Source organism: Dromiciops gliroides, chromosome 2 (assembly GCF_019393635.1).
Source record: "Dromiciops gliroides isolate mDroGli1 chromosome 2, mDroGli1.pri, whole genome shotgun sequence".
Classification (NCBI taxonomy): domain Eukaryota; kingdom Metazoa; phylum Chordata; class Mammalia; order Microbiotheria; family Microbiotheriidae; genus Dromiciops; species Dromiciops gliroides.
The window spans coordinates 365,671,185-365,684,703 of record NC_057862.1 but is presented as its reverse complement, the minus strand read 5'-3'; the positions used below and the strand labels follow the sequence as shown (position 1 = coordinate 365,684,703).

Genomic DNA, 13,519 nt, shown 5'->3' with positions numbered 1-13,519 from the left:
TTGCCTTCTTCCCAGGTGTCCTGGCAATTTTAGAGGATGCTTGTTTTGGTTCCCTCTCGAAAGACCCTGAGGCATTCTCAAAGTTTGTCCATTGGCATGCTTGGGACCAATGAGATTCCATCGTCTTAGCAGCTCTTGTTCTTTGTCCCTGCAGGGTTTTATGTTTCCCATTATAGGTTGAAGAATCTCATCCAAATTAATAATGAAGGAAATGGTAATAGCTAACAACCACATAGTGCTTACTATATGCCAGGCATTTCACAGAGTGCTTTACAGTTACTATTTCCTTTAATCTTCACAACAACTCTGGGAGGTAGATGCTATTATTATCCTCACAGATGAGGAAACTGAGGCCAAACAGAGTTAAAGAGACTTGCGCAGGGTCACCTAGCTAGTAAGTGTCTGAAATAAGATTTGAACTCAGGTCTTCCCAACTCCAAGAACTTTTTATGACAAAGAAACTCAAATTCCCCATTTCCTTCTTTATGGGGTCTTTCCTGAGCCCCATAGTTGCTATTGTCTTCTCTCCCCAAATGACCTTGTATTTACATTGTATTTTATTAATTTGTTTTAGAAGCATTTATTATCTCTTCCACTACCTCCCCCACCTGCATACAAGAAACCCAAAACTGTTGTCACATACATAATTCAGCCTAACAAATTGCCACATTGATCCTGCCCCCAAAATGTATGTAGCAGCAGGTGGGTGGGTGGCATAGTTCATCTTCAGTCCTCTGGCCTTGTAGTTCATCATTGCATTCATCAGAGTTCTGAAGTCTTTCCAAGTTGTTTTGCTTTATAATGTTGTCATTGTATGAATTGCTCTCCTACTAGTCCTCACTTCACTATGCATCAGTTCTTAAAGGTCTTCCCCCTTCCTCTGAAACTGGTGATTTTGTCAGTTCTTCCTATGCCATGATTTGTTTATCTATTCCCCAGTATGAGAGCATCTCATGGTCTCCAGTTTTTGGCTGCCATATAAAGAGCTGACATATACATATATAAACATAACATACGTGTAGATAGATGTGTCTGAGGCCAGATTTGAACTCAGGTCCTCCTGACTTCAGGGTCGGTGCTCTATCCACTGCATCACCTAGCTGCCCCATGACTTATATTTTTATAAATTTGACTCAGTTCTCTCTATTTGAGAAATTAGGCCTTTATCAGAGATACTTGTTACAAAATTTTTTTCCAGTTTTCTGCTTTCCTTCTAATTTTGGTACATTGGTTTTGTTTGGGCAAAAACTTTTAAATTTTATATAATCAAAATTATGTATTTTACATTTTGTTATGTCCTCTATCTTATTGGATCATAAATTCTTCCCTTATCCATAGATCTGACAGATAAATTATTCCATGCTTTCCTAATTTGTTTATGGCATCACCCTTTATGTGTAAATCATGTACCCATTTTGACCTTATCTTGATACACAGTGTAAGATGTTGTTCTATACCTAGTTTCTGCCATCCTGTTTTCCAGTTTTCTCAGCAGTTTTTGTGAAATAATGAGTTTTTGTTACAAAAGCCTGGATCTTTGGATTTATCATATACGAGATCACTATGGGCATTTCCTATAATGTAATTTGTACCTAATCTATTCCACTCTATTTCTTAGTCAATACCAAATTGTTTTGATAATTCCTGCCTTATAATACAGTTTGAGATTTGATACAACCAGACTGCCTTCCTTCACATTTTTTCAATTGATTTCCTTGATATTCTTGATCTTTTTCTTCCAGATTAATTTTGTTATCATTTTTTCTAGCTCTATAAAATAATTTTTTGATAGTTTTATTGGTATGCCACTGAGTAAATAGATTAGTTTAGGTAGAATTGTCATTTTTATTATATTGACTTGGCCTACCCATGAGCAATTAATATTTTTCCAGTTGTTTAGATCTGATTTTATTTGTGTAGAAAATAGATCCTTGCCTCTCAGTTGACTGGTTTGGGTGAGCTCTGAGACGTGTGATACATTGTTTCCAACCTGCTGTTTGCCAAGGGCTTTTGTTTCCTTAAAGCCCCTTTTTGGGATTTTCCTGTGGCCCTTCAGAAAACAGGTACCAAGATATTAAAAATCTGTCACAGGTCACAGAAGCCTTGAAAAATTAGAGCCTAGAGTGCTGAGGTCTCCCATGCCCACTAAAGCCACTCTCCTCCTGGGTCACCAGGGGCCCTTCCTCTTGCAAGAGCTTTGTCTAACCCAAATCCCTGCTACTGTGTGTTTTTTCTGACCTAGATTGATGCCAAGAAGGACCAGCTAGCTGATGCCCGGAGAGATCTGAAAAGTGCCAAAGCCGAGGCCAAGGTCCGAAAGGATGTCAAGTCTAAAAAGTACGTGCTGACATTGAAGTCCCATGCAGGAGTAAGGGGATCATGGCAGTGGGCCCAGGTGCACAGATCCTGCTTTCTAAGAGTCTGGCATTGAATTCTCTTGGCAACCTAAGACTTTAAGCTGTTGAAGTTGAGTGACTGAGCTGTGACAAAAGCATATCCACTGGATATCATAAGCTTTGGGCGACTCTGGGGTCTTCTCTGAGTATGTTTCTGCCGTATTTTTACAGGGTGGTAGAGACTAAGAAGAAGGCTGTGCAGAGGCTGGAGGAGCAGTTGATGAAACTGGAGGTTCAAGCCACAGACAGAGAAGAGAACAAACAGATTGCCTTGGGAACTTCCAAGCTCAACTATTTAGATCCAAGGATCTCAGTTGCGTGGTAAGCACCTGCCCTTTTCCCTCTGTGGGGAAGAAGTGGGGCCCTTTATGCCCCTTTCAGAGAAATGCTGACTCTGGTGTTCAGACTTATGAAGTAGAGATGTTTCCTCCTTTTGCTTCACTTGCTTCCCTCACATTCCCTCCCCTCCTAGGAGATAGCCTTTCTAAAACTTCCTAAAACTCTGGAACTCAGCTTTCTAAGAAGAGGCAGGCATAGGGAGGCCTTGCCTTTTCTGTAAGCTTGTCAAGTTAACCATTCCATTCCCCTTCAACACAAAGAAATTAGGTCATGGCTGCCAACAACCTATCCTTTTTATTAGAGTTACTACTTTTGAAAATGTTTTTCATTTTTATTTTAAAATTTCCTAGAAAGACATTCAGGCTTGCAGCACTGACTGAGAGCCAAATTACAATAGGAGAACTCTTTTTGTTTTCCAGCAAGTCACATAAGTTAGTGTTTGGTTTGTTTGGTTTTTGTCTGTCTGTTTGTTTAAACACCAACATTTAAAATAGCAAAACAAAACATTCAATTTGTCCACTTTCTTTTTTAGACCAGACCTGAGATTTCATAGGTATAGGAAACTGCTGGTGACAAAACTCCCTATACCAATGCAGACTAGTACCTGCTCTGTACCTAAAGGTGCCAGGGTCAAAAGAGATTGATTAACATGCCCAGAGTCTCCACATGTATAATGAGTAATAATATGTAAAATGATGACATGTATTATAAACAGGCCTTGAGCCCAAGTCTTACTACCTCTCCAGTTCATCTATTCTGAAAAGAAAAATCATAATATATGTTTCAGCACTGTGGCCCAATTACAAAGAGAAAGTTAGTGGGGGAATGAAAAGAAGAAAGAGAAAGAAATTCAAGAAGTGCACACAGTTGCTTCCATGGACTGATATTCCAAAGATATACTACTGACAATCTGAAGCCCTTCTGCCTCGAATGTTGTGTTTTTACAACTTTGGCTTAATAGAGCTCAGTTATTTCTCCACCCTAAAACAACACATTTTTAAAAATACATTTTAGTCTTTGGAATAAAAACTCGTAAAAAACCTTTGGATTCTAATGGAACTTCAATTTGAAATGGGCACCAGGTTTGAGCTTATATCTTCTCCCTGTAGGGGATCTTTTTACCTCCTAATAAACAACTACTTTTGTTTACTTTTTGTTTCTAGGTGTAAGAAATGGGGAATCCCGATTGAGAAGATCTATAACAAAACCCAGCGAGAGAAGTTTGCCTGGGCCATTGACATGGCCGATAAAGACTATGAATTTTAGCTGTTTTTATGGGGTGAGGTTTTATGGGAAGGAGACGGGTTTAAGGAAAATTAAAAAACTGTGAGCCTTACTTGCCCTTGTACTTGGGGGGGAGGGGGGAAGAGGGACAGCGAGTGGGCAAGGAAGCGTTAACAAGCCAACATCTTTTGAGAAGAGAAAAACCTGGAAATATTCTAACAGAGAGCTGAGCCAGTTGTCCTATGGACAACTTATTTAAAAATATTTCAGATATCAAAATTCTAGCTGTATGATTTTTTTTTCATTTTTTGTTTTGTTTTGTTTTTTTTAAGAGGGCGAGTGGATGGGAATTTGTCAACCTTCCGCCAGACAAATTCACTATTTCACTGAAGAGTTTGGGTTCTTTAGCTACTGTATACGAAGTCTGATTATATTGGTGCGTTTTTACAGTTAGGGTTTTGCAATAACTTCTATATTTTAATAGAAAATGAACTCTTAACCCCCCTGCCCCCACTCCCTGTTCCTCCTTTCCCATTTCAGGAATTTAAAATTAAGTAAAACAGAAACCCAGCGCACCTGTTAGAGCTGTCACTATCGTCATGGGAATCAATTTTCATTTAGCTTGAAGCAGTTGTGACATCGGCAGTGTTTCAGTTCAGACATCTGTTCACAGCAAAGCATGATGGGAAGATGCTTCCTGACTTGAGTGTTCCTTTTTAAATGTGAATTTTTATTTCTTTTAATTATTTTAAAATATTTAAACCTTTTTCTTGATCTTAAAGATCGTGTAGATTGGGGTTGGGAGGGATGAGGGATGAGTGAGTTTGAGAATAATGAAATAATCAGTGACTGAAACCATTTTCCCATCATTCTTTGTTCTGAGCATGTTCTGTACACTTCTAAAATACCCACCTCTCTTTTTTTTTTCTTTTTAAACCCCAATGTTTTTACTTGAAAGAGTCTATTGTGTAAAAAGTTCCACAGGTCAATAAATTTCGAGGGAAATGAGTATTTGGTCCCAAAAGGAAAAATAATCAAGATTTTAGGGCTTTTATTTTTTCTTTTGTAATTGTGTAAAAAATTTAAAAAAAAACATAAAAAGCAGAATTTTAATGTGAAGACTTTTTTTTTTTGCTATAATCATTAGTTTTAGAGGCATTGTTAGCTTAGAGTGTGTGCAAAGACCATTTCCCACATCTTTCCTCAAGTATCTTCTATTTTTATCATGAATTCCCTTTTAATCAACTGTAGGTTATTTAAAATAAATTCCTACAACTTAACGGAATCTTGGTGTCTGTGTCTTCCTTGGTCAGCAGCATGGCATGGCTGGGCTTGGGGTGTGGGATCTCCGACTGCAGCTGACCTCACCACACTTCACGGGCCTCAGTCAGGGACAGAGTGAAATCTCTGCCATGTCTTATTTGTTTTCTCCACAAAAATATCACGCTTGGCCGTGTACACAAAACCACCAGTTTTGTTTTTCCCCCATCAGTGCAGTTGGGCTGCACCAATCTGTGTCTACACTTTTAGCCCAATACATTAGGGGCACACTTTGGGGGAGGGGGGCGCAGAAGGGATACACACCCTAATAACAATGAAGGGGAACGTATGAGCTATAAGCTGAGGTGGTGGGTATGGTCCATGGATGAAGTGATGCCGTGGGATATTGGGGTTTGAGGTTCATCTATAGCCGTGGAACAGAGGAAATGTCAATGCAGAGAACAAACATTTGCCCTTGTCATTTTAAGGCCTGTGCTCTCATCACTTGTCTCATTGGGTGACAAAACTGGGCTTTGTTCAGCATCTTGACAGAGCTTACATTTCAGTTTGCATCCCTTCTAGAAATGCAGGTCATTTGTGGTGCTTCCATGAGGCAGGGTATCTTTCGAAGTAGTATTTGGGTCACCTACTCGAAGCTTCCCCAAGATTATAACTAACAAGTTATTGGTGGTGGTTGTGGGGACCCTCAGGAGTGGCACCTCATAGTTCCTAAAGGACTAGGGAGGAAGTGCTGGCCAATGGGGAATACTTATAGGGAGGCACTTCAGCTCTGTATAAGGAAGAACTTCCCAACAGCTCTCCAGCAATGGGATGGGCCGAATCCCCTGTTCATAGAGGTCTGTTTGGTGTTTTTTTGTTGTTGTTGTTGTTGTTTTGTTTTTGTAGGCAATGGGGGTTAAGTGACTTGCCCAGGGTCACACAGCTAGTAAGTGTCAAGTGTCTAAGGCCGGATTTAAACTCAGGTACTCCTGAATTCAGGGCCGGTGCTCTATCCACTGCGCCATCTAGCTGCCCCCATAGAGGCCTAACAGCAAAAGTCAGATGACTTTGCTATCAGTGTTTAGGAGTTGGATTTGAGACTTCTGGGGGGGGCCCTTCAGATTGAAGATTCCCTAAGCAGATCCTGGACACCCCCCACACACTAGGACTCATGGCTAGGCAAGGAATACAGTGGCCACAGCCTAGCATTGGAGGAAGATGATCATTTGGATCATGTGTCCCAGAGCAGATCTTAATGTCAGGCTGGCTCTGAGGCCGAAAAAGCTGGAGATGGAACCTAGCATCAGCCTTAGTTTAATGTCTGGCCTGGAACCAACTTCATGTGAAAGTTAAAACTTTACTTGGCATCTACACCCACTTTGGATTGTGCTTTTTGCTACCTCTACATATGACACCCCTGTCATTTAGAATGTCTCTTCTCCCTCCTCTTTGCCCATCCTTCAAGGCTCAGCTCAGATGGCCTATTCTCCATGAAGCCTTCCTTGACCATTCCAAGAAGTACTTTCTCTTCCTCCTCAATTAGTGCCATTTACTTGGCATTTAGGGTACATGCTCTGCCTTATATTCTTTTTGTTTGTTTGTTTTTTAGTGAGGCAATTGGGGTTAAGTGACTTGCCCAGGGTCACACAGCTAGTAAGTATTAAGTGTCTGAGGCCGGATTCGAACCCAGGTACTCCTGACTCCAGGACCGGTGCTCTATCCACTGCACCACCTAGCTGCCCCATCTGCCTTATATTCTTAATCAGTTTTTCCTCTGGATGTACATCTGATCTCCCTGGCTAGAGTGCTACTTCCTTCAGTGCAGAGGCCTCTGGTATTTGCTCCCTCTGCCTCCCCCACAGTGCCTAATGCTCAGGAAATGCTCCTTGATATTTGAGATCCACACAAGCCACATGATGTTGAAAGCATTCAGAGACAGTAATTGTCCCTGAATCACTCTGACATCAGCCTCTAAAGCTCAAGCTGTCCCTAGACTTCCCTCCCCCTCCGTCAGGGCTCTGTCATGCTAGAGATGATGGCGCTGATTTTCTGAGTTGGTAAAGCCCCCTCTAGACTTTCCACTTGTACGGCCTCACTTGACTAGATAATGATTTCCAGTCATTTTCTCCCTACTGGGTCAAGTATGACTTCCTTTAATCATAAAGTTACCTTGCTCGCTCTTTTAGAAGTCATCCTGAATGTTTTACACACACACACACACACACACACACACACACAACACCATAAATAATAAATAAGGCTGCTGTGGACTCCCTCCTCATCTTTTCAGGCAAATTAAATGTGCCCACCCTCTTATTGTGGGTATATTGCCAACCAGGAGGAATGCGGGTCAGAGAGCCTCTCCTTTGTCCTCAGTAACATGAATTCGTAATGAAGCACCGGGTTTTGTACATAATTTCATTCTTCATTAGTGCCTGGCACCCACTAAATACTTGTTGATTAATCGATAGGCTTCTCCTAAGTGTCAAATTGGATAGGAGTTGCATTAGTTTTTTTATGGTAAAGGGGGAAAAGTGCTGGACTGGACTCAAGGAATCTGACTTTGAGGGGGCCCCTCCCCATGCCCAGCTATAGAGCTGTGGGCATGTCACCACTTTTGAGACCCCATGTCTTTATCTGTTAAATGGAGAGAATACCAACAACACAACCACCTCCCTATCTGGCAAGTCAGTGTGAGAAAAGCCCTTTCAAAGTGTAAGTCAATCTTCTTTTCCTCCTTCCTACTCTCCCAAGGTCTCTTTCCTCCCTGATTTCCCTGTTTGCCCTCCTCTCACTCTAGGTTGGCAGCCCCCTGCTTGTTCACAGAACTATGTGCTAAGCACTTAGCATCAAATGCTCCATAATCTCCCCTTCCTTGCACCTCGAAGCAAGTTAAAGAGGATTCACCCGGCTCTACCACAGGTATCAAAAGAACTATTGGAGCAAGGTCAGGAATGAGGAGCCTTGATCTCACCAGTTGTTTATCATGAGCCAGGGCCTTTATCCTGCTGTGAAAATCAGACACAATTTTGGCCATTAATGAAGGAGAGAAAGGAGTGGGCGGTTGGAGGCAGAGGGTAAAAGTTAAAACTGACAAAAGAACAGAAAGGGAACTATGGGAGAGTTGGAGAGGTAAATTGAGAACAGATTGCAAAAAGCCTTGAATGTCAGCATTTTCAATCAATAAACATTTATTAAGCACCTGTTATATGCTAGACACTGTGCTAGGTGCTGAGAGTATATGTGAGTATATATGTGTGTGTGTGTGTGTGTGTGTGTGTGTATATAGTATATATATATATGTGTATGTAAGTATATATAACATTTATTAAGCACATATACTAGGCACTGTGCTAGATGCTGAGAGTATATGTGAGTATACATACATATATGTATACATATTTGTGTATAAATATAAATGTTTGGTGTATGTATGTATGTATGTATACCTCCCCTGATCTCAAGAAGGTGACATTTTATTGAAATAACATGTACACCTATTGTTCAAATTCAAAATAAGATCAGAGATCTCAGATGCCACCTTTGTCCAACCCCCTTTATTCTTCAGAGCTAGGTTGCACAGGGAGTAGAGTGCTGGACCAGAAATCAAATTCAGCCTCAAACATTTACTAGCTGTGTGACTGTGGTCAGGTTTCTTTTTTTTTTTTTTTAGTGAGGCAATTGTGGTTAAGTGACTTGCCCAGGGTCACACAGCTAGTAAGTGTTAAGTGTCCGAGACCAGATTTGAACTCAGGTACTCCTGACTCCAGGGCTGGTGCTCTATCCACTGTGCCACCTAGCTGCCCAGTGTGGTCAGGTTTCTTAACCTCAGTCTGCCTCCATTTCCTCATCTGCAAAATGGGGATGATAATAATAGCACCTACCTTTCTGTTTTATAGTGAGGATAAACATGTGATATATCTGTACTACATTTTTCAAATTTTAAAGTACTATATGGACATAATCATTTTTACTATTACAAAGAATAAAATCGAGGCCCAAGGTGGTAAGTGACTTGTCTAAGGTCACACAGGTGGTGATAATCAGAGGTGGGATTTTAATCCAGTTCCTTTAAATCCCAAGTCAGGGCTCTTTCTGCTGTAGTACATTGCCTCCAGAGACATGATCTAAATGCAAAGTAATTTGGGGACAGGAGTGGAGAGAGACACTAGCAGCTTGGGGGAGAGGATCAGAAAAGGTTTCATGTGGGAGGTGGCTCTTAAGTTTTGAAGGATGTTGGAGATTCTGAGACACAGCGGTGAGGAGAGAGCAGAGCGTTCCAGGCCTGTGCAAAAGCAAAGCTTCCAGCTGTGTAGTGTCTGGGTGAAGAACAGCAAAGAAGCCAAAGTTTGGCTGGACTGTCCACTCAATGGAGTAATATATTAGTGGGGAAAGGCAGGCTGGAGCCAGATTAAAGGGTTTAAAACAGAGGAGTTTCTATTTGATCCTAGATTCAATAGGAAACCATTGGAGTTTCTTGAAGGGGGTTGCACGTTTAGCCCAGTACTGGAGGAATACCACTGGATAGAAAGAGGAGAAGCAACACAGGGAGGCCAATTAGGAGGCGATGATCATAGGCTGGGCAAGGGCTGATGAGATACTGAACTCAAGTGGTGAGTAGAGAGGAGATGAATTCAAGAGATGTCAGGATAAAATCAGCAAGGCTTGGTGACTGATTGGATGGGGAGGGTGGGAGCCAACCTGGATGACTTACAGGATGGCTGTGTCTTGAACAGAAATAGGGAAGTTAGGGAGAGAGGTAGGTTTGGAAGGAAAGATTATGAGTTCTACTTCATACACAAGGCAGTAATGTTGGACTAGAGCTCAGGATAGACATGTGTATGTGTGTATATACATGTAACCATACATGTGTACATACATATACATATATATGGGAGTCATCTACATAGAAATGATATTGGAACCAAAGAAATTTACGAGATGATTATCAAGAATTTAGAGAGAGAAAAGATGAGAGTCTAGGAACAGAGTGCTAAACAACACCCACAGTGGGGGCGGAACTTAGAAGATAATTCAGCAAAAGAAAGAACAGCTAGTGAGATAGGAGAACCAAGGGAAAGTGGTATCACAAAAACCAAGAGAAGAGAGAGTGGGCAGGAGGAAAAACTAGTCATGGTATCAAAGACTGCAGAGAAGATGAGGGATGAAAGGGAAAAAAGCTGTCGGACTTGGCATTCAAGAGGTCATTGGTCACTTTGGAGGGGGCAGTCTTAGTGGCCACTGGGGAGTGAGTAAAGGGAAGGTTTTTGTTTGGGTCTTTTTTTTTGGTGTGAGGCAATTGGGGTTAAGTGACTTGCCCAGGGTCACATGGCTAGTAAGTGTCAAGTGTCTGAGGCTGGATTTGAATTCAGGTCCTCCTGACTCCAGGGCCGGTGCTCTATCCACTGTGCCACCTAGCTTCCCCATAAGGGAAGGTTTTTAAGCATGGACATAACGAGATCAGAGCAGTGAGTTAGGAAGATTAATCTGACAGCAGCTATAGGTTCTGCGGTAGGGGACTGAAAAAGGAGGGAGTCCAAATAGAAGTCTACTGCAGTGGTTCAGCCTAAAAGTGATGAGAGCCTTAATGAGGGTGGTGGTCATATGAGTATATAGGAGGGAGATGAAAGCAAAATGTTTTTGAGATAGAATATGCAGAATTTATCACCAGATCAAATGGTAGAGGAGAGGAAGGGGGTGAGGGGAGGGGGGAAGAAAAGCTCCCAAAGGGGATAGGTACAGTTAGGAATCAGAGATGGAAGTAGGAAGGAAGAACAAGGAGCAGTCTCAAACTGTTCTACAAAGCATTAATCATTCAAACAAATTGGTATTGGTTAAGAGGCAATTAGCTGTGTGACCCTGGACAAGTCACTTAACCTCGATTGCCTTGCAAAAATAAAATAAAATAATAAAAGAGGAGTTACAGTGGACCTAGAATCAGGAAGACCTAAATATAAATCCAGCCTCAGACACTTGCCTTGTGACTTTGGGTAAGTCTTTTAACCTATCTGTCTAAGTTTTGTCATCAGTAATAGGGAAAATAATAATACCTACCTTTCACCCTTGTTCAAAGGATAAAATGAGATATTTATAAAGGACTTTGCAAACCTTAAAGTGCTATACCAAATGCTAGCTATTACCATTATTTTTTAAAAGAGATTGATCAGGGGCAGCTAGGTGGCACAGTGGATAGAGCACCGGCCCTGGAGTCAGGAGCACCTGAGTTCAAATCCGACCTCAGACACTGGACACTTACTAGCTGTGTGACCCTGGGCAAGTCACTTAACCCTCATTTTCTGCCCCCCCCCCAAAAGAGGTTGATCAGTGGAACAGAGCAGATATACAGCATACAGAAGCAAATATAATAACGGCATTCAATAAACCCAAAGCCCACAAATACTGGGGTAAGGACTCATAACTGACAAAAACTGCTGGGAAAACTGGAAAGCAGTTTGAAAGAAATTATAAGACCAACATCCCACACTGTATACCAGAATAAACTCTAAATGGGTAGACAACCTGGACATAAAAGGTAACATTAAAGGCAGCTGGGTGACACAGTGGATAAAACACCGGCCCTGGATTCAGGAGGACCTGAGTTCAAATCTCACCTCAGACATTTACAAGCTGTGTGACCCTAGGAAAGTCAACCCCAATTGCCTTAAAACATCTGGGGCCATCTCCAGTCATCCTGATCTATTTCTTGCCACTGAAACCAAATGGTTCTGGAGGAGGGTCAGGTTGGTGACCTTGCACAGTCTTCCCTCATTTAAATCCAATTCATTGCAAGTCATGAAATCTGTCATGATCCTCCTTGAGAACGGACAAACAACATTACAAGCAAATTTGAAAGGAAAGAAAGAAATTACTTTTTACATCTATGACTAGAAGAGCTCATGACCAAACAAGCATCAGAGAAGATCACAGAAGATAAAACAGACAATTTTGGTTATATAAAATTGTCAAAGTTTTTGCACAAACCTAATGCAGTTAATGATCCAAGTCAATGCCAAAAGACTTATGGTGGAAAATGTTCTCCACATTTAGAAAAAGAACTATGGAGTCTGAATGCAGACTGAAGCATACTATTTCCCTTTTGTTGTTGCTTTTTTGTTAATGTTCTTGTTTATTCTTTCCTGTGTTTTTTTTTTCCTTTTGTTCTGATTAATGCGGGAGGGGGGAGGGAAGAGAGGGTGGGAGAAAAATTTGCAACTCAAAAAATATCTTTTCATGTAATTGAGAAAAATTTTTAATTTTAAATTTTTTTAAAAAATAGAATAGGGGGCGCCTAGGTGGCACAGTGGATAAAGCACCGGCCCTGAATTCAGGAGTACCTGAGTTCAAATCCAGTCTCAGACACTTGACACTTACTAGCTGTGTGACCCTGGGCAAGTCACTTAACCCCCATTGCCCCGCAAAACAAACAAACAAAAAAATAGAATAAATTTTTTTAAATAAATAAACAACCCTAATGCAATTAAAAAGGAAACAGATATCTGGGGGGGGGTAGCGGTGGGGGGGACTTTGAAACAAATTTCTCTGAAAAATGTCTTACATACAACCTATATAAGGAGCAAATTCAAATTTATAAGACTAAGAGCTACCCCAACAGGTAAATGGTCAAAGAATCTGAACAGGCAGTTTTCAAAGAAAGAAATTCAAGCTACCAACAACAATATGAAAAAATTAGAGAAATGCCTTTAAAACACTTCTGCAGTTTCACCCTTTACTCATCAGATTGGCAAATATGACAAAAGGAGAAAATGACATGTTATAAAAACTGCTGGAAAACATGCCTACTCTAATGAATGAATAAATTGGTACAGCCATTCTGAAAAGCAATTTGGAATTACAGTTCCCCTACAAAGTCACTAAAGTGTGCATACCCTTCAACCAACTAGGGCACTTGGCCTGTGGACCCAGAGATTTTTTTAAAAGGGATTTATATATATATATATATATATCTTTTTTCATAGTACCCCCAAACTAAAAAGTAAAGGGGTACCCACCTATTGTGAAATGACTAAATAAATTATGGTATAGGAGTTAATGAAACATTATAAAAATTGACAGTTTCAGATGAAACTGGGACGATCTTTATAAACAGATTCCAAGTAAAGTGACCAGAAGGAGAACATTTTATAAAATAACAACATTTTAGAGCAAAGTAACTTTGAAAGACGTTAGAACCCTGACCAATGCAATAATAAATCTCAAATCCAGGGGACTGAAGATGAAACATGCCAACCACCTGCAGCCAGAAGTGATGGACTTAAATGCAGAATGAACTATAGATTTTG

General features: G+C 40.9%; 1 protein-coding gene across 1 annotated transcript in view; it reads left to right on the top strand.

The window, feature by feature from the left end:
- TOP1 (DNA topoisomerase I) overlaps positions 1–5,239 on the top strand; it is a 120,921-nt gene extending 115,682 nt beyond the window's left edge. The window contains exons 19-21 of the mRNA XM_043986192.1: positions 2,243–2,337; positions 2,568–2,717; positions 3,899–5,239. Coding sequence (XP_043842127.1) covers positions 2,243–2,337; positions 2,568–2,717; positions 3,899–4,001 — 348 coding nt within the window. The 3' untranslated portion in view covers positions 4,002–5,239. The remainder of the gene's footprint in view (positions 1–2,242; positions 2,338–2,567; positions 2,718–3,898) is intronic.
- The last annotated feature ends 8,280 nt before the right edge of the window (positions 5,240–13,519 follow it).